Source organism: Scardinius erythrophthalmus, assembly GCF_964197995.2.
Source record: "Scardinius erythrophthalmus genome assembly, chromosome: 11".
Lineage (NCBI taxonomy): Eukaryota > Metazoa > Chordata > Actinopteri > Cypriniformes > Leuciscidae > Scardinius > Scardinius erythrophthalmus.
The window spans coordinates 8,974,597-8,996,832 of NC_138231.1; the positions used below are offsets into that span (position 1 = coordinate 8,974,597).

A 22,236-nucleotide genomic window follows, 5' to 3' on the forward strand; every position below is an offset into this window, starting at 1 on the left:
TATTTCTATGGCATTGCTGTCCAGGAGTAATTAGCTTTTTAAGTGGATTTACTTAATATAAAGTTAACGAAAGTTATCATGAGGATTGTAATGTTTAAAGCAGATGTCTTAACAGATGTCATTGTCAGTAGACCGGGAAGATTTTAAAACGAGCCGTTCATTCATAAATACGCAAGATCGCTGTGAAAATACAGACCGGAAGTGAAAAGACAACCAGCGCAGCGCTGAAAAGGGGTGGGGCAACATAAGGTCTATAAGATGCATATGTAAAATTAAAACAATTATAATAATACATTTCTGCAGAGCATATTAAAATTCTATTAAATGTATACAATATTGAATGTGTGTATACATATACACACACACACACACACACACACACTATTTAAACATGTCCTGTCATGTAACTCCAAGCTCATTGATTGGAACACATCAAATCCAATCTGACGCTAGTTGAAAAGGTCTAGTTGAAAATTTATATAACAAATATGTCAAGACATCTGAAATGCAAATCAGATCCAAAATTAACATTGAATTTTTTTTTTTTTAAATGATTCACTCCCAATATCTTTATCAGGGATGAAATTCAGATAGATGCTGTTTATTTTAATTCAATTAATGAAATGAATAGAATGTGATTATTTCATTTAAAAATTTTAAATCGACAGCCATACTAAAACTAAAAACCCAAATCACTTCTCAGAGTTTGTGAAAGTGCCATGTGGATGTCATTAAGATGGATGTCTTCTCATTACAGAATCTGACAACAAGGCATCTGTCTTCCTCAAACGTCCGCACAATCAAAACTGCCGAGCACATTAGGTAAACCCGTTTAGCATAAAAATCTAATCAGACCCACCTGGGCATCAAGCCTGGCTTTGAGAAATCTATTCAAGCTAAGCTGAACACAAAATCATCAACTCAGTTTCATCTTAAAAGGATCCTCTGCTTTTACTATCTCTACTTTAGATGTAGCATTTCACTGCAACTCATTTGACTTGCAAGCGAAATAACCAGCCATATCAAATGACTTAGCGCATATCAATTGATTAATTCAAGCGTTTGCAAGCTGAATCTAGGCAAATCCAAGTCAATGATACGGGCCAAGGCATTATCCTCTGCTTTCAAACCCCAGAAAAGGTTTTGGTAACTTAATTACAACCACCAGAGTCACAAGAGAGAATCAGAGGGATTGCATGTCTGCTACTGAGAGAATTAGGATTACAAACTGGAGTCTGTCTCCTCCTCGGCTCGGTCGTACATACTCAGTCGCAGATTCTTCAGCAGCTTATCACTTGGTAAGATCTTCATCCCTTCTCTCAACACGCGCAATCTGTTCCCAGCAGGCTTGCGACTTTACTCTCATTTACAACTCATTGTTTACTGCCTTGGTGGTGCTGTGTTTGAAACTCATACATAGCTGTGGCAGCTTGATGACAGGAATCAATGAACATCATGATGCGTCCATTCATTGCCTGGTGGAACTTACCAAAATGGGCTCTGAAGAGGCCAGAAATATCTGTATGCACTCTTTATGGAAAAGATATTGAGAGATAATGACACACAAGAACACCTATTAGCTCTATCCTTCACAAAGCATATTACTCATTCCCCAGCCAACACCACGTCTGGCCTTGGCAGCTGTCGCCGAGAAGGGACCCCAAAAAAAAAAAAAAAAAAAAAAAAAAACAGGACCTTGGAAAATAAGAATAGGAGAAAAGAATAGGAAACATGATTGTGTGAGTAAGGTAAACACAAAGTGAGAAGGTACTTCCTGTCAAAATGAGACCGTTTACTTGACCTCAGGGCCTGAGAGGTCCAGGCGTACTGCTGAGAGACTAACCAACAGAAAACCCTGCCTGCGGTGTACTGGAAACAGGAACATTTAAGTTATTTTATCTTTATAGGATATTAGATTGTAAAGATAAATGTCTGAACACAGGCAGGGGTTTGAAAACATATTGATGCCACGGACGGCAAAACATGTTGATCCAGCTGTGAGGGACTCCCTTCATAAAACATAAAAGCAGCTATAAATGTTCATGCATTTCTAACGGAAGCAAGCTAGTAAGATCTGTGAGTGTAAACCTCACTCCCCTGGCCTCAGGAGGTGCACTAGCAACTGACGCTAGCGGCTGCAATCTTTAGCGTCCTTTTTAGCGCACCCGCCGGAGCGGGTACTGCTTGGAGCGGGTCGAGTAGCATCAGTTACATATGGTGGCGTGACCCGGATGGGAGTGAGTGTAACGGAAACAAGCCAGTAAGAGCTGTGCGTGTAAACCTCACTCCCCTGGCCTCAAGAGGCGCGCTAGCGACTAATGCTTGAGACTGCGGTCTTTGTTAGCGCGGCCACCTTCCACACTGGTTCGAATCCCGCTAGGAGCGGGGCGAGTAGGACTGGTTACACAAAGACATATTTAGGCCTATTCATTGAAAAATAAAAATTATAAAAGTACCATTCAAAAGCTTAGGGTCAGCAAGATTATTTTTGAAGGAAACAAAAAACAACCCCAAGGGACCGTAAAGACTTACATTGTTACAAAAAAATCTAATTCAAATAAATACTAGCCTATCTTTTTAACTTGATACATTTTTTTTTTTTAAATCAAGGCTTCCACAAAAATATTAATCACCACAAGCGTTTTTAACATTGATAATATTAAGAAATGTTTCTTGAGCAGCAAATCAGCATTAGAATGATTTCTGAAGGATCACGTGACACTGAAGACTGTCACTATCTTTTATTCTACCTAAGATGTATAAACCTGAATAGAAACTAAACTATGCGTGTCAATCTTTATCCATGGATGTTATCATCATTGGCCATAACAAATGATAAGAAATGCAGTCACAGAAGTATTTTTGCAGAATACGCAATGATTCTTTAATAGGCTCTATGCGCGATCGCTTCCGCGTTTTGTCTCCATTGAGTTAATGTAAAAACACAAACCAACATATTCGTACCACACACCAACGTATACCAACAGCATCATTGATTCTTAATGTGAGTGACGACATGCTGACTGTTCCAAGATGGCGGGCGGGCTGACGTGTCTGGAGCAGTCGAATGTGGAATCTATGTATACTCATACTATGAACAAGCCACCTTTGCAGTGAGGACATTATGAATGACATTATGAGTGAAACAGACATTTTTACTGATTTTCTCATTTTCCAGAAAAGCAGACAAGGTGAGGGATTGTGCAGCGGAGATTTAGTATTCAGTAGGGAGCCCTCATAAGTAGATGACAAGGCAAATTTGATAAGAATGTCCATAACTACCTAGTCAGCAGCAGAGAGTTCACGCAGCAGGAAGGACAGGATAAGCGTCTTTAGAACTTAAATGCATTTTTAATACATGTATGCAGCGTTGCCTTTAAACATTAGTAAACGGTCGAGACACCCCTCGCTGCAGCCTGTAGCACGATGACGTAGTTGGATCATGATCCAATACGTACTGGACGCGCATGCGCGGTGGTGCGTTTTGGTCTGTAGCCTACAAATAATAATAATAAAATAAAAATGAATTTAAGTTAAATATAAATGATCACTTGAGTGTCAACTGCGTGATCTGACTGATGTGATCAGTTTGTATATTAAACTTAAATTCAGGTTTTTTATTTTTATTTTTTATGTAGGCTATAGGCATGGCATGATGTATGTATAAAACTCCGTTGCTATAGAAACAAAGACGCTAAAATGCAATCATGCAATGAGCCTCTGCTAACGTTACCTATTGTGAAATTGATATTTTTATATTTGCTATTAGTATTATTATCCATACTGTAAAATCCTTATGTTTTTATTCAACTATGTGTGGGCCTAATGAAAAATACGGGACAAATCCTGTCCATTATTGATTTGATACGGGACACATCATCTTACTTGTACGGGACGATTTTTCGTATTTTAAGGGACCTTACAGAGCACTGTGGAAAAATTAGTATAGCCATTAAAGAAGGAACTCTTACCAGGCAAAATATCATTAAGCACTTTTTTTTCTGACAAGATTTAGTTTCTTGATGCTATTATGTTTTGCGTTTGCGAATGTGTAGCCTACTGGTATTTTAAGTTGTTTACAGACCGTAGGCTATTGTAGGCCTACCTCTTAAAATTACAGAGACAATTACTTGACTCATTTTTGCTTTCACTCAACAGAAAATATGACCTGAATAAAATAAAATGGCTTTATTTTAAAATGTTCTGTATACACGCATTAAATTTAAAATGTTGTAAAATTAACTATTTTGCATGTATGTAGAGAGAAACTAGGAAAGCATCACATTTATCTAAATAATTACTTATTCATCAATAATTTGGCTACTTATTACTATTTATCAGTAGGCTACTAAACAGGTTAGAACATCATCTCACTTAAGACCAGCGCATACGAATTATGTTCATGAACGTGACAAATGAACAAAAGACTCTTAGTAATTATTACGTTCCCTGTAAATTATTTTTGACTGCATTATAATGATTTCTTAATTCAGAATATGATCAAGATTGCGTAGGTGGATGTGTTCGGGGAATTTGCCAGTTAAAAGTAGGCTATACGAAATGACTCAAAAAAGATTCATTCATTTTGATGAACGAGATCGAACAAGAGAGTCAGCAAAATGATCCGAACCTCCCCATTCAGTACGTATTGGATCATGATCCAACTACGTCATCGTGCTTCAGGCTGCAGCGAGGACTTCTTGAAACGGTCTCCTGCCTGTGCAAAATCCTTAAGTGACTGATAATCTTATGATATTTAGTTGTTGTTTTGAATCATTTTTGCAAAAGATTTGACAGGCTTCCAGGGAAAAGCTGCAGGCCCACTAAACCGTTTGCATGTAAATGTTAGCATCTAGCTAAATTAAAGCTTACATTTATACATTTATAAACTGCTGTGGCAGATTTGGCTGTGCATTCATCATCATTCAACAAAAATGAACTCAAGAGAACCATCACGAATGCCTCATCTGTGATACAGGGGGGTTGTGGGTAATAAGAGTTCAAAACATTTCAATAATCCACAGTAAACATCACCATTTTGGCACACTATTTTTACTGTACTATAATTAGGGACACATTAATCCTAATCTCGCATACTATGCAGGAAGGATACGGCAAAAACTCCAGTAAAGTATTAATTGTTCACTAAAAAAAACTAAAACTATAAGCTAAGACTATATTTCAGTAATTGAAAAGGCTGAAATAAAATAAAATATAAATATTAGATGAAAAACTTCAATGAAAACTAGAAACGTTGCATTGGCAGCTAACTTTAAAGGGGGGTGAAATGCTATTTCATGCATACAGAGTTTTTTACACTGTTAAAGAGTTGGATTCCCATGCTAAACATGGACAAAGTTTCAAAAATTAAGTTGTACATTTGAAGGAGTATTTTTGTTCCAAAAATACTCCTTCCGGTTTGTCAAGTTTCAGAAAGTTTTTTTCGAGTATGGGCATGTGTGACGTCAGATGTGGCGGATTTTCCTTATATGGGTCCTAAGGGCACTTCTCACGGAAGGTCGCGGGCGCGCACGCACTCGTAGACCAGAGAGAGAAGAGAGCGAAAGCAGTACCTCATCAAAGCGCTGTGCTCGGCTTTTGGGAAGTCAATGTCACCAAAGAAGTGGGTTTTTGGTTGCCAGGGCAAGACAACCCTGCACAGATTCCCAAAGAACCCAGCGTTAAGGGACCAGTGGATGGAGTTTGTTTTTTCTGAGCATCAATGGAGTTGTGCAAGACTGTTTGTTCCCTGCATTTCGACGATGATTGTTTTATAAACAAAGCCCAGATCGACAGATTTGCAGATCGTCTAATGCTTAAGGATCGAGCAGTCACAATGATAAAGGTTCGCGGTCGTGCGTTGGAACCGGGCGGTGAGTAAAACTGCTTCAAATGTCTCTGTGTGTTGTTAGCTAAATTAGGAATACTTTAAAACAAAAACCAATAAAAAAAAGTTAATTCAAAATATAAATAAATAATAAAATGGTATACTGTACATAATGGTAAAATAAAATGATCCAGCCACAGCCTCATAGAACTGTCCATTTATAAAAAGAAGAAAATAAGCCTCTACTACATAGGTATTGATGAGAATTGAATTAGCAAAGGATGCATCACTTTTTAGCTCACGTTAGCCTATCTCTTCCTCAGATGACCTTTCTCTGCAGCTTATGTTGTGTGAAAGGATAGAATGAAAATTAGGCACATGTTGACTGAAGGTTCAGTTACACAAACAAACGGGATGACACAGCAATGCATTCATGCACACGCACAAGGCACGCACACACAAAAACCCCATTATGTACGTGACAGCTTGCAACAGGAAGCCACAAGTTAGCATGTTTGCACACAGCCTAAAGGAAGAGAAGGAAAACAGCGCTCATAAGCAGCCAACTCAACAGTCTCATATTGCATGTCAAACATTCAATATAAACACAGAGAAGTCATTAGAATTACAACCTCAGGCTGCAGTGTGAGCGCGCGCACACAGACTAATCATTGATTCTACTCAACGCTAATTATCTCAGTGACTTTGATAGACGCTCCTCCGTTTTGAGCAGTGTTGAGCAGATTCGGACTAACTTAAAGGAATAGTTCACTTCAAAATGAAAATTCTGTCATCATTTACTCACCCTCAAGTTGTTTCAAACCTCTATGAATTTCTTTCTTCTGCTGAACACAAAGGAAGATGTTTAGAAGAATGTCAGTAACCAGACATTTGATGGACCCCATTGACTTCCATAGTAAAAAAAAAAAAAAAAAAAAAGGGCAAATCAATGGGGTAGTGTTTGGTTACCGAAATTCTTCAAAATATCTTCTTTTGTGTTCAGCAGAATAAAGAAATTCATACAGGTTTGAAACAACTTGAGGGTGAGTAAATGATAACAGAATTTTCCTTTAGAAGTGAACTAATCCTTTAAACACACCTGATTGGCCATTGCGTTCACGTGCTCAACAGATAAGCTATCTCTTTGATTGGTTACAAAGCTTGACACTGCAAAAACACGTTGGCGGTAAAAAATATTTATTTTGGTGGACGCCAAAATATCACTGCAGGAAAATCCCTGTTCATAAATATGTTAATTATAAATTAATTAGTAAGTAATTAGTTAGGATTTAATTGCTTTTTTTTTATCTCTTACTCAGATGACCTTTATAGCTGAAGCTTATTTTGGGTGAAAGGATCAAATGGAAATTAGGCAAATGTTGACAAACGGTTTAGTTTTATAAACAAACTTAATTAAAAAAAAATTAATTCTGAAATATAAATGATTAAATCAAAATAAATATTTTCCATTCTGGAAAATTCCAGAAAATTAAAATCCATAAACTGGATCTAAGGACGAAGCCTCCAAATGAAGCACAGGCACAATGCTGTAATTAGCTGAGACATTTTAGATTCTGTCACGCCTGTAATTTTACTTCCCCTTACGGCACCAGGAATGGTACTGAAAACAGCAATAGTAATGCCACTTCAACAGCCAATCTCAAACATGTGAGAATGCAATTATGCTAACATTGCAGGCTACGGGTGTCAGGGTGAAAATGATGTCATTCACATAACGGCTGTTTCTGAAATAACAGTCATGCTGTACTGAAACAGAAGATGAAATGCCTTCTCTGACAGGCCTAGAGGCTGAAGCAGTCAGATGTACCTTCCCGAGATACACCCAGTTAAACTTCCACCTTTGACCAGGCATAACTCTGGAGCCAAGCCGACTTAAGGCTCCAGACTCCCGGTGTGGCCCAGAGTATGGAGCCCCAACTCAGCCTGGCTTCCAAGATACACCCGGTCAAACTTCCAGCTTGACTCCAGCTACAACTCCAGTCAAGCTGACTTAAGGCTCCAGACCACCGGCCACTAACACCTACCCATCCCATCCAGGGCTCTAATCAAACATTAGCAAAAGGATTTTTTTTTTTAATACTTCGATCACTGAATATATGATGTTTTGCTTCTTTAAAATAAATAAATTTTTATATTTTGTGAACCAATGATGATGTGGGCTTAAATGGTGCCAAAGTACCAATTTAGCCCATGCCAGACTTCTGACTTTATTCCTAAATTATCTTAATTTTATATTCTAAAATGTACATCAACTAATTAATACATTTTCAAATGAGAGATAAATCTTGCATTTTAACAAATTATTTTTCTTATAAACTATGTCAATATCTATGAAAAAAACCTAGACTTAGATTTTGGGTAATGGGTACAATTACCCTATTCGTTAACAAGCTATTTTAGTGAGGTCTTTTGATTACATGAGATTATTTCAGTAAGTTACAGTGTTTTTAACATACCGAATAGATCCTATTGGTTGCTGATTTTTGGTGAATCACTAGAAGAGAAGAGTTGGAGGGATTGCTTCCTAGCTAATGGATCAGTCCATGCTGGATCTCAGGATATTTCACTCTTAAATTGAGTAATTAGGGGTGAACGTTATGAATTGCTATGCTACTGTGGCTTATGAAAAAAAAAAAAAACTGCCATGTGATACCACTGCACATTATCAGCATAATGAAGGCCAATCACGGACTGCCAAGTGAAGCTCCACAGGTTAATGACCTGATGTATGCATTTGTGTGCATAAGCAAAACACCTGAAATAGACACCACGAGCGACAATAAAACAAATTCAGTGGTGAAACAGTAACAGCCCATGCCCCAACGCATAAGCACCTGCAGACGGCATGCCAAAGAACAGGTGCGGCTCAAGTGGGTGGACATGTGCTTCCTTGGCACAGGAGCTATGGCTAGCCTGGCTCACGCTACCACACATGCCCTCTATCTCCCTCTCAAGCACACAAAGCCATTGATCCACTGCCAAAACCCACTCTCCAGAGACAACCCAGGCCCACAGCTGAAAACAGGGAGGCAGAGTTATGTTACAGCCATTTGCCTGGCTCTCCGAATGAGAGTGGAACTGTGGCGGCCGGCCAGCGGCGTGCCGCGATGTGCGTCCTCCTCCGGTACCAACCCATTCAAAAGGTTCCAATAAAACAGTTTCTCAAATTGTGGGATGAATGGACAAATTTTATGTCTGAAAAGAAGTGTGGCGTCTAGGGATGTCAAATGCTCTCTAAGTGTGGCGAATGGAAAGATGCACTGCTTGGTAAAAAAGCTTAAGGCTTTCGCACCAGAGGAACCGTTTCATAGTTCCTAGAACTATTGGCGGAAGTACCCGGGGTTTTTGCCGTGTTCGCACCGCAGAAACTAGGAACGATTTTAGTTTTAGGAACTCTTTTTGGTTCAGAGTAGGGTCTAACCCAGCACTATAGGAACTACCAGTGTCATTAGTGTGCCCTGATTGGCCGAACTCAAGCGAAACACACAGATTGTAGCCTATATATTTACTCCGGAAACTAACTCTACGAACATGGAAAACAGTGATAGATGGGCCTCTTAACCTTTACGCTAAGGAGAAAACCCAACACAACTTTGAGGGGACCAAGCAAAACATGATTATGTATTTCTGCTAAGCCGGCATCACTGGACATCAACCACACGGCATGCGCTCATACCTTTTCATTTACTGTCTACTTTGTAACAGTTCTATCTAATAATGTGTTAGACAGATCCAAGCGGCAACATTCTAATCTGAAAAATGAAGCCTACCCGGAAGTGCGAAAAACTGCAATACGTCGAAAATCCGCTAGAGGGAGGTCCCAAAAGGGAGCAAATGTCCATAGACTCCATGTTAAAATGTCCGTTTTCACAGCATAAATTCATGTTTTTACAGGTTGGTCCCATGGACTTTTATTGTATTTTTCGATAGCTTCCGAGTGCCTGACAACTGTGAGGGGGGTGAATTTTTTTCTAACTCGTTAGTTTAGATCGTATTTAGATATAAAATGTATGACAAATAAGGGCGTGGTTAACTTTGATTGACAGCTTGATTGACAGCTTAGGCTGCGCCAAGGAGAATGTCAACATAAGAGCGCGTTTTCAGGCGAGAATGTAGTTGTTTAAAGCTCAAATCTGTGGTTTATTTAAAGATTTATGAAAATTTTATATAGTTGTGAGATCCAGCGATGACCGGGCGCCCGGCGCTCATGTACCCCGCCTGGTACAGCTTTTCCTCGGCTAGTCGTTCTGACGTTTGCCGCGGACTCTGGCGTCTCTGTAGTGGTTAAACATGAGATATAATTTGTCTTGTCTATATCTAATGGGCGATTTTTGGTCTCGTGAATCTATAATTTGTTCCCTGAGCAATCGTTCTGGCTGTGGGGAAGTTTCATAACTTTATAAGCTATTTAACTTTACCGTTGTATGGTTAGACTAGAGCGCTGACTTTGTATGTTTGACTGAATTGTTTGCTTTATTTGTATAGCTTCTTGTACCTTTTACTTATACTTTTATAATGGCTAAAATTGATAAAACTGAAATTTAACAAAAAGAGACTGGGTTGAGTTTTGTCATTTTAAATTTTAATATAACGAAGATGATCTGTAATGTTGTTTACTGCAAAATCTGTTGTTTAGTACAAATGCACATATTGCCTGGACCATATTAAAATGTTTAATATTTTTATATTATATTTAAAATGAAAAGAGGCAGGTTTGTGTTTGTGCAGTGAATATAATCAATACGCGTTGCCTGAACCACATTTGTGTGGCTATAATGTTTAAGATTTCTTTAAATGAAAACGAAAAGAGTTAGTATGGTGTTTTATAACTATTTCGTTGCCTAAAATATACACAGAGATAACCGGAGTAGCAGAGCGAGCTGAGTGACGCGTGCTGCGTCAGAAGGTGGGCAGAGTTTGATTTCCCAAGATTTTACAAGATGGCGCCGCCCATACCCACCATAAACGGCTTCAAAACCGTTCTTCAGAAAGTCTATGGGTGACGTCACAGACGCTTTGTCCATATTTTTTACAGTCTATGGACAGATCACAAACTAATGAACACGTGGTGCTCAGGCTCTAGCTGGCATTCTCAGCGCCGTCACGCCGTCAAAATAAAAGTCACAACAACAAGCGCGGTCACTTCAGAGTTACTGGCGGTGCGAATGCAACCAGAAAAATATTCCTAGGGGAACTATTAGCTCTTGGCGGAACTACTCTGGTGGCTAGTTCCTAGAACTAAGTTCCTACCCAGTGTGAAAGCCTCTCTTGTCATGGTTGCAAACACGGTCAGTTTGTCTTAAGTGAACGCAAACAAGTACATTTTAAAATCTGATTTGTTAAAATATCAGACATGTGCATTAGAGACATGAAAAAAGATCTTTCATTGTTCTTGGCAGCATTAATGTAGTAGGTTTAGTAAGCCCTCTACAATCAAATATAACATATAGCCTAGGCCTAAATAAATAAAAAGGTACAGTTAATTGTAACTTGACAGTAAGGATATTACTCTGATGGCCAGATTTTTCTTGCACTGCCAACATTTTCACCAGCCTCGCCACAAATCATTCAACAGTCACATTTCTAATGTAGCTCCATAAATGAATGTAATGTTTTAATGACAGTGCAGCAGTGTTCTGAAAAGGCAAGAGACCGTATTGTAACTAATAATCATGCAGTGAAGACTATGCTAAATTAAGTAGTTTTATTGAACATTTGATTAAATTGCATTATTTTCATCCTCTGAATGTTTACTTGAATACCAAGTGCACCGTTTACTTCATTTGCATCTTTATTATGCTGTTATTAATTTGTTTCTTTGCACATTTTATTACTGACTGACGTGACGGTGTACTTGTCTTGAATAATTACTTCAAGCAATATTTACCTAAAGTCTGGTTCAGTCAAATAAGAAAATGGTGTTATTTGTGGTTTCAAAACGTTCTTTCACGTGGAACACAAAAGCGGAATAATGTAATAGATGCTCTTTTTCAAGCAATTACAGTGAATGGAAATGGAAACTTGAGAAAACTTCAAAAACAGATAAGACGAATCCTACTGGATCAACAGGTTCATTGAAAATATCCTACTCAAAAAAATATTTGCTCATGAATCAGACATGGCAACTTCTCTAATAAACATGCCAAGTAGAGCAAGTCAAGATTTCACAGCTTCAATTTCAGTCTGTTCCTCAGATAAAGCTATCATATGGCTTAAAAAGACTTGGAAAAATAGTGCAAACGGTCATATGGACTACTTTTATGATTTTAAGCAAGACAGTCAATCAGGTCCGGAACTTCATAAGGGTGAGCGAGTACATTTTTAGACAAGTCATTACTTTAATAAATATGAGACTTAGTATTGTGTATTAGTATTGTGCATGTAACGGAGATCACGCCCTACCCTGCATCATTAAGCCACATTCATAAAGCATTAAAAAGGCATATTATGTTTTGATCACAATTCTCTATGCAATGAGAGAAGCTGTCACCACCTATAATTAAACTAGGGAAAATGTGCTTGCAATTCTCAAAATAAGCCAGAGGCTCCAAGCTACGATTCCTGCTCTGAAATTTACACCACTGTTAAACCTGACGTGTTGTCATAAAATGGAGGTAGATCTGTAGCAGTCAACCTTAAGAATCTCTGACCCACAAAAAGAAAACCCTCTCAGATTCAGTGAAAGGGGGAAGAAAGAAAAATCAATCTTTCTGCTTTATCCTTTTGGCTTCAGGGATGGGAAAAAAAGGGCAGAGAGTCAGAGTTTCATAAAATCCACAGGCTTTCACAGCAGCAACCAGCAAGATACATGACAGACTGTGTCCTACCTGTGCGCTTAGCCTATATGGCTGATGGATTTTTTATTTTATTTTTGTACGCCAACCAGTTTTACACTAATACATCTATGAAACAGAACCGTCTCCTATAAGTGCATCGGTGTCAACTGTCACTGTAATGGATACGAGACGTTCCTTTATGTATTCTCAACAGCTCTTGGACAACAGCAATACAAAACCACCGTGACACATATTATTGACATGACCTTTTTATTAGTGATGGAAAACAAAGCAACACGATTTGACCCTCTTCAGCTGACATGTGGCAAATTAATGAAGACTTTGTGAAAGGATAATCGATGTTTTCCCTCCTTTTCAATATGAGGCAGTGACATTCATTATCTGTTTAACAGGCTGAGAAAGCACAATAAAACAACCAAGACCAAATATTTAAATTCAATTAATGTCTCAGAACACTGTAGTAAAATCAGAGAGTGAACTTTTACCAAAGCAAAGTGTCATTTGCTTCGAATAACACTCTTAATAGGCCTGAACTTTATTGCTCCGTTTGATTTTTATGGTCGATGAGAGTGGACTGTGTACTCATAAAACCTATTCAGATTTGTAAGAAGCAAAGACGGGAGAAGGAATTAGTGCTGACATGCTTCAGAGACGCTTTAAATGTAAAGATGAAAACATAAATCATTGAGGGGAAGTGAAGGTTGGGTCGTACGGTGCACCAGAAGGTTATTGTCTTGCATTGACCCGTCATCCCTAGAAAACAAGAACTACATGCATTCAAAAGACCAGCTACATAATGGACAAACTGCTCCTAGTACTGATGAATGGCCAGAAGAGCTTCATGGACTGCAACTAACAACTGACAATAATTAATTAATAGTGGTGCTCAACCGATATATCGCCAAGGCTGATATTCGCAGATATTTTTTAATTATCGGCACATAGCCTATATTTTTCTGTTTGGCCTTGGTGTTGTAAGCAGGACTTTTATTTTGACACTGCAGTTCAGCCACTGAAGACGCATGATCAACAAACTTCAAACCCTTGATTTCAAACTATGCTGCGCTATATCCAAGTTGCACACTGTCATATTCATGTCATTTCCACAGTGTGCTGTATGTAGGCTATAATTAGTATTACCACGTCTTTATATGAAAAAATGCATAACTGATATACATAAGTGAAAACAAACTTACCAGATCACCAAGTGCGAAGTTTGTTACAGTGTTTACTTTCTTATATATATATATATATATATATATATATATATATATATATATATATATATATATATATATATATATAAAAAAATATAAAATATATATATTTTAAGTCTGTTTATTTTACAGATTTATTAAATATTACAGAAAATAAATTTTCAATTTCATAATTTGTTATGCACATGTTTTTACTGTATTTAAATTAGTGTGATACAGCAGGCTATACGTATATCAGCTTCTCTTTAAGATATCAGCATCAGCCATAAAAAAAAAAAAAAATATTCTATATTATCCAATCACAATTAATTAATCTGTTCAATAAATCGGAAAATCCACATTTTGTGCAATGATTCCCTTCAAACAATAATGTGCAAGCGTTTTTCACAATTTTCTTAAAGTGCCACCCAGATTCTTCATACAAAGACCAAATGTCAAGACCCAACTAATCTAAAATAAACATGTTGTTTATTTCCATGTTCAATTATTATTGATCTTATTGATCCATTGTTGCATCCTCTCATGCTTCTCCTGATCAATGCACAGTGCACACTTGTCAGGCAGATGTTTATTGCTCCACTAATCAGCGCTGGACTCTGATTTTGGAGTATTCAATTACTGGAAAAACCAAGCAATCACTACTTCAGTAAGTGTCCCAATGCTCTCTGAAAACACTAACCAAAACTCCCTTGTGTTATCCATTCCACATGCATTTTAATCTGCTAAATCTAAGCTGTGCTTTAGTGTAGAAAAGACCATGCAATTCATAAAACAAAAAGCAAAACATCACGGATCCTAGCAACGGATCAGATATGCCATTTAAAGCCACTGGAGATAAAGCTGCTTTTATTTAGGTTGAATTTTGCTTTCTTCCCCACTTCTCCCCTTACTATTAAGTATCACTTAACAAAAACACTGTAATATAAGTAAATGTAGTATTCTGGCCATTGGAGAACATTCTAGCCACTTCAAGACCAAAAATTAGAGTAAAAAAGACAAGACTGACTGGGGACTAACTTTGCCTGCAGCAGCTGTGCCATTGCTTGAGGGCATTCATTACATTTCTCAGCACCTGCTTCTGGCTAAAGCGAGATTGACCCAAATAATCCGAGGTCTGTCTTGGGTCTCCAGACAGCCTACGCTGATCACAGCCATAGTTGTAAAAGGGTGCAGGTACACTGTACGAGACCAAAAGTTCTCGCTCTCCTCTCCACCGGCAGATTCTATCTCTAAGAGTAAGACCATGCCTTATTCACAAGTAGTAAAATGAAAGAAAGCCAGCTGAATTATTTAGTATCCAAGCACTTCAGCTTTCAGAGGGAAAAGCCACTGTATGATAGAGGGAAAACAAACAAACCTGGGATAAAAGCCATGACCAAAAGGAGAAAACATCAGAGATACAAAAGAGGTTGTGCAACGAGAAAAAGTGTTTGCATGTTCTACTTGCTCATGGTGCAAAAGAGGTCCAAAAATAACCAATGACATTCAAAGAACTGTCATTGGTAAAGGGAAACAATTACAATATACAGAGCCTTTAAATCTACCGGATGTCCTGATATAGCCTACCTAAAGTCAAGTGCACACTGTGAGATTTTTTACCAATTTTTACACAGGGCAAAATTAGTAGTTTTGGAGCGGTTAATGTGGCATGCAATGTTTAAACTGATTAAATGCATGTACACACCCCACATCCTGTTGCAAACGGTCGCTGTCGTGTTAATGAAAAATTCATTGTTCTTGTGTCCATTCATTTAAAACTTGTTGATTTCATTTGAGTGTGTGTAAAAGCATTTCTAACAGCTGAATTGGGGGTAGGAAAGAGCAGATGTAATAAACCAGATAGCCCGGGGAGATAACAAACACCTAGGCACGAGAAAGAATCTTAGTCGAAGAATACAGGATGTCATATAGTAGGGTCCCAGGCCCCCTCCTGAGGAAAGCAGGAGGTCATTTAGACTGTAAATGAAGGCCTTTTGGCTTCTCAGGGACAAAGAACAGCATGACCTGCCCGGGGGGGGGGGGGGTAGAACCAGTCCATACTAGATGTCTTTAAGGAAATTTACAGAGACTGGGAAAGGAGGAGTCAAGAATGTCAGAAACCTGTATAAAATGTCTCAGTTTTATTATGTCAGGAGGCTTTCTGTTTCACATCTGGGTGGCTGCGGTTGCGAAAAGATTCCTCAAAGATTAAAGCCTTTTCTTCTTTATTACAATTTTGCCTTTTGAGTGTTGTCTTACACCTGTGATGCTGTTTTTCCAAGTGAGATAAAAATTGCTTTTACAGTCGCATACGGCACCAGAAATTGTCAATGAAAATGAATGCGTTCATGGTGTTTTGAAAGCTCTACCGAAGATGTATATTGCATAATCTGACACAGTTTGCATTTTATCCAAGATCTCACTGCAGTCACATCTAACAATCTGAAAAGCAAAAGTCAGTAAAAAAAATAACTGTATGCAGACTATGCACTACACGTTTCTGCACCATCCCTGTACTTTTCATTCTTTCAAACACTTGGCTCTCCATTCCACCATATACCTTTAAAGTTTCATTTGTGTTTTTCTGTCGCCCCCCTGTACTGAATACCTGTGAACAACTCGATAAGAATTAATTTCTCTTATTAGCTTGAACGGTGCATAATTGATGGTGAGAGAAATGAGGTTTGAGCGTGTGTGGAGCACTATCATCTATAATGAATGAGGAGCTCAGAGCCCAGATGGGTGTGTGATGTTGCCTGTGAGCAATTCCTGCGGTGGACACACACAAGGGAGAGCATTTCAGGTGAAGGTGAGAAGCCATAAACAAAGATACCTTTGTGAACTTCTTAATGCACAGATTCCGTTTGTTTCGAACTATAGCTGAAGCGCCATGAACAAATATCTGGTGGGGAATTTTTAAGGTACGGTTTGGAGTACTTTGTCAAGTCAAAACCTTTTTATTACATTAGTATGGCCTAGCCTTGCTTCTGCATTACATATTAGGGTTATTAATGACTGTTCATTATAAGCTATATTGCTGTTAATAATATAATTGTTCAAGAACAGCAATTTCACAAAAAGAAAGAACTTATACACTACTGTTCAAAAATTTGGGGTCGGTCAGATTGTTGTTAAATATTTTTGAAAGAAAACACTTACAACAGCTGCATTTAATTGATAAAAAAAAAATACAGTAAAAGCAATAATATTGCAAAATATTCCAATTTCAAACAACAGTTTTATATTTTGATGTATACTTTTATTCTTGTAATGGCAAAGCTGAATATTCAGCATCATTTCTCCAGTCTCACGTGATCCTTCAGAAATCATTTTAATATGCTGATTTGCTGCTCAAGAAACTTCTCTTATTCTTATCAATGCTGAAAACAGTGGTGCTGCTTAATATGTTTTATGGAATCCATGATACATTTTTTTCAGAATTATTTTATAAACAAAAAGTTCAATATCAGATTCAAGTGTGAACTGGTTAAGTTCATGAACTGACCCGCATGAGCAAAAGAATGATAACAAAGATGGCACGCTCTCATACGGAAGCAAGCAGGAAGTGAGCATTTACGCGATTATCTATACGGTTATGTGACAAAGAAGCCAGCGAAAATGTGCGCAGACAAGGAGAAAGAACAATGTTTTTCTCAAACGGTTTCTTCTCAGGTTTTGCTTGTATAGAGCTGTCACCATAATACTTGTGAGTATAACAGTTCACCATCCCTCCACTGACTGAATTCGCTGCCATCTTCCATATTCAAAGAACTACCGCGGACGCGGTATGTAAAATCTTTGGAATAATGTTCATCAGTGCAGACTGTAACGATTGTCTAGAGTTGAAAAGTCGTATGAATTCCAATATAACTATTCAGGTTGAGGCTACATTGCAAAATATCAGACCTGTATCCGATTTAGGACCACATATGCAATTGGCCCAAATCCGAATCGAAAAGATCAGATTCCATGTGGTCACTTGGGCCACTTTTGCTTGCAGTGTGAACACAGCTTAAACATCCTTCACAACTGACATTTAGATCTGCCTCCATCTATTAGCTACTACGGCCAACTTCCTATATGATCCAATCCATTCCTGAAGGACAAAATCAAATACCAACATACAGTTTTCTCATCCCAGACCAGACGCTGTTTCACTCCTATATATGTCACAGTAGGGAAGAAAAGATTAATCGCAACCTCCGTTTCTGGCCTACTTTAATACCCAACTATTAATCAATTTTCATTCATTAGGCTAACTAACAATCAAATAATTTCTTTTATAAATGAAAAAATGTAAAACGCACACAAAGAGGCAAAAACAGCCCTGTAAATCTCACTGTGGCCTATCCGTATTACGAGTTTTCAAAACCAAGAAAAAAGAAATCTCACACAACCATTTTTTACATCATAACCTTGTTGAGATCAATCCATTTTCTAAGGCAATTCTGCTTCTCAAAGGTCAGAGTGTCTGGCGAGGCGAGACAGAGTGCCCACAGTCGAGTCTGACAAGTGAGACCCCACAGGGTACAGCTGTGACTATTTGTTTCCCTCATGCCAGCGATCAATGGATGAAATCCCGCTATTCAGGGGTGAATTATCACCGTTCTCATGCTGAGCCGCTGCATTAAGCAGGAGAGATGAGGGGCTTGTCGGATCCACAGGAACACCAATGCTCTTGGAGAGGAAAGCGGAGGCTTCCGCATGCATTAATGTGCATAACTCTATAACGGTTTAATCCTAGCATTAAAACATATCCAACTCTGGGGGATCCAACTCTGAGGAGCCACCGTATTATCAACAGGTATGCACTGTTGGCCATTGAGTGTGACTGGGATTGCCTTTGAGTTAAGTGCATTCAAGCGTGTGACAAACTAAATATATTTTAGACAGATCACATGATTTAGGTTTGATGTTTTACATCAACTCAAACCCTTTGCAGCAATCTCTAAACCTGAACCTAGCTGTTGATGTGTATTAGGAAAGGAAAAGTGTCCTCTAGTATGCAAACAAGTAGAACAAAATCTCAGTTTAGGATGGCATTTAAAGTGACACAATGTAAATTTGGAGGACACAGTAGGGACATAGGCACCATTTTCTTATGCAAATAACTGAAAGGTAGTGACTCGTCGTGTAGGATAAACTAGGTGGAATTCCAGAAAAAAAACAAGACAAGGTCAATACAACTGAAAGGGGCGATTTTAAAGCTTCGCCATGCTGTCAGTTTTCATCTGCATCTTTACTCTGGACTTGCCTGATTCAAATGGGAAAAAAACTGGGACTCAATCAATAGCAAATCTGATTTAATCAAGCCGATGCAACGTCTACATTTGACTCATACTGAGGGAATATTAGACTATGGCCTGACATACTCTAAAAGCATTCATCCTGAAAGAAACAAGAAATTTCTTAGTTAATATTAACAGTTCACCCTTAACCAAGATTTAGAGCTATAAGCTCAACTCAACCTGATTGAGTTTTCTATAGCCTACCACCAAGCTCAAATATATATAAAAAAAATTAACTAATAAAATATGCAAATGCCATGGATTAATAACCTCATGGCTCACAGTAGGTCAGTCTTTAGAGTTATCGTTCAAAAACTATTTCCTTATAAAGAAAATGAATGCCATTTTTACTTCCGGAACCCAAATGTTGCACTCGATTGGCATTGCAACATATAAGCAATGTGATACTGATGACTCACATTGCGCTTTCACTTGATAATAAAAAATAAAAAAAATAAAAAATGCCCTCATCATGTAAAAACATGTAGCTCAATTATGACCAGTCTAGAATCAATGTGAAGCACTTCACAAAAATATTAATAAAAAAAAAGGAAATGCTGACAGAAATTTAAATAATGACTGACTGAATAAAAACAAGGAAATAAACCAGACAAAACATAATGAGTGAAATAAGGAATTTACAGTGCTAGTGAATACTGAAGTGCATACAGACCCATTATGAAAAAAGCAGGGAATAATGGCTAGAATACTGACTGAAATTCAGGCAAATCTCACTAAAAAGCAGAAAACACTGCTTACAGGCACGGTTGACTGAACCAGTAACGAATGAAATATATATATATAAAAAAAATAAAAAAAAAAATAAAAAAAAAACACTACTGACTGGAATACAGAAGAAAAAATACATTCAATAGCAAGTGAAGACTACGTATTCACTGCTTAATTAACTGGAGGAGAAAAGAAACAGGGAACTTAAATACTGACACCGACAGAGATATTTTTAAACGAATCAGGAAAAACATTGGCTACTGAGATACAGGACCACTCACTGAAAAAGCAAAAGGCTATGCACTATCTGACATACAGGAAAAGCTGACTGAAATACATGGGCTACTAAAAACAGATTACTGACAAATATTTGAAAATACAGTGGGAAACAAGTAGTGTTGACTATACTGACAACAGTTAATGCGAGCTGAAATACGGAGCAAAACAAAGAGGACTAAAATACTGCCTGTCAGTTTTCAACAAACTACAGTTCGGCGATTGACCGACAGAATGCATGAGCACGCGCTCGCTCTCCTGTGAGTGACAGAACTCACGTGTCCATTAAACAGACCTGTCAGAAGTCAGGCCTGTATGAAGTACCGGTTTGCACACGTCATCTTATCTCTCTTATTGCAACATTGTTTTCATCAATGTTCTTTGGGGAAATGTTTCCTGAAACTGACACGGTGTCAAACAGACCCCTTCTCCAGCCACCGGCACTGACATACCGGTATAACAAATATTATTAATGCCACTTGGTTTCCCTACACTATGAAAGTTATTTAGTTTCACAACAATATCTGACATGATTTCCTTCGAGAGTCTGAGAAAAGCGCAGGAGTATATAATAATAAAAACATACAATACCTCTTTTATCTTGGCTCTTTTCTCTTTAGTGTCAGGATCCGCGGGCTCGTGCCCTGTTGCTCCGGGCGGCCGCACGTACTGAACGAACGGCAAACTGTCACCTTTCTCTCCTTTCATCGGCGCAACTTTCTCCTTGTCGTTGAGGATTTCTTGCTTGATTTCCTCCGGCCGTTTCTGTAGGGTGTCCTTAGCCTCGATCAGCGCCTTTTCGTGGTCTTTTCGAATCTTGGCCAGGATCTTCTCATCCTTGCCCGTCCCGGTGCTCGTGTCACTGACCGTACCTGTGCGCGTCTCTGGCTCCACCGAGGACGAGCGGAAGAAAACTCCGCTGAGAAGCTTAGAGGAATCGGGCAAGAAGAAGATAGCTCCGAAACACAGGGTGATAAAGGCGCTGAACACTAAAAGCAAGATGAATTTCTCCGTGAGCCTGAAGGAGGTCGGGCTGGCGGACTTCCTATTCGGAGTGGCCGTGAAAGGCAGGAGAGAAGCCACAGGCATTTTCTTCAGCGTTTAAAACACGACTAAATAGGCTAAATTCTACAACAAAGTAACTCCCCGATCACCTTGACCTACACTGTTTACGATACCTGTTACATTGAACTTAAGGTGTCCGAATAGGGCACGGTATATCCTCTGAAATAAGTTGATCCCACAGTGCGAACAGAGGAGTCCCACCGCCTCAACTGATGATCACGCACACATCTGTGTGTAAAGTCTCGTTGGCGGAACGGAAGAAATGGCAGAGATCCGTGAGTGACAGCGCGCCTCGACCAATCGCTTTGAGCCGCTGTTGCACAAGTTCGTTGTGGGCGTGTCTTCCGGGTTTAAAGTACAGACTGGCTTGATGTCTTGTTCAAACTTAATTGGTTATGGACTGGGATTATTCATTTACGTGTCATGGTCATAACGTCATAAAAAGGCTTATGGACAGGTAAGGATTGGCCAAGTTAGGTTGTTATTTTTTTTTTTATTCAAACTCTGCTTAATATAAATTTTAATAGCAAATATGAATTGCAAATAAAGGACACAGTTTTTAAACTGGACATACCAGAGTAGGCTACTATTGTAGCGTAATGGCTAGTCTGGATTAAAAAAAAAAAATCTAACTGCTTTGTGTATGTCTTCTTGAGAGACCTGCATGAGATAAGATTTGTGTCAAAATTCAAAAATTAAGTAGGCCTATTCATAGGTCTATATGAAAAATGTATCCTTTAAGCTAAAACAGACTGAGAACTGGAAAAACTGAATTTTGTAGGAATATGGCACAGGCAGAGCAGAACAGAATACAGGCTAAGCTATAAACTTGACATATACATAAAGCAAGACCAGATTTTCCTATAGCTGAGGATTTCCTGAACCTTGATTACAAAATAAACACAACGTCAGACCGTAATCGTTCAGCCTTGACTTTGTTTCCAAAGCACTGGCAGCAGCATTGTTCTTTAAAAAGACTGAGAACAGGAGACAGCTGCTTCATGCATGAAGATTTTGGGGCTAAAGCTTAAAAACTG

The 22,236-nt window shown here is 38.4% G+C and overlaps 1 protein-coding gene across 1 annotated transcript in view; it reads right to left on the reverse strand.

Moving 5' to 3' along the window:
- man1a1 (mannosidase, alpha, class 1A, member 1) overlaps nucleotides 1–21,476 on the reverse strand; it is a 111,559-nt gene extending 90,083 nt beyond the window's left edge. The window contains exon 1 of the mRNA XM_081379569.1: nucleotides 20,726–21,476. Within this exon, the coding sequence (XP_081235695.1) occupies nucleotides 20,726–21,223 (498 nt within the window). The 5' untranslated portion in view covers nucleotides 21,224–21,476. The remainder of the gene's footprint in view (nucleotides 1–20,725) is intronic.
- Nucleotides 21,477–22,236: the final 760 nt, after the last annotated feature.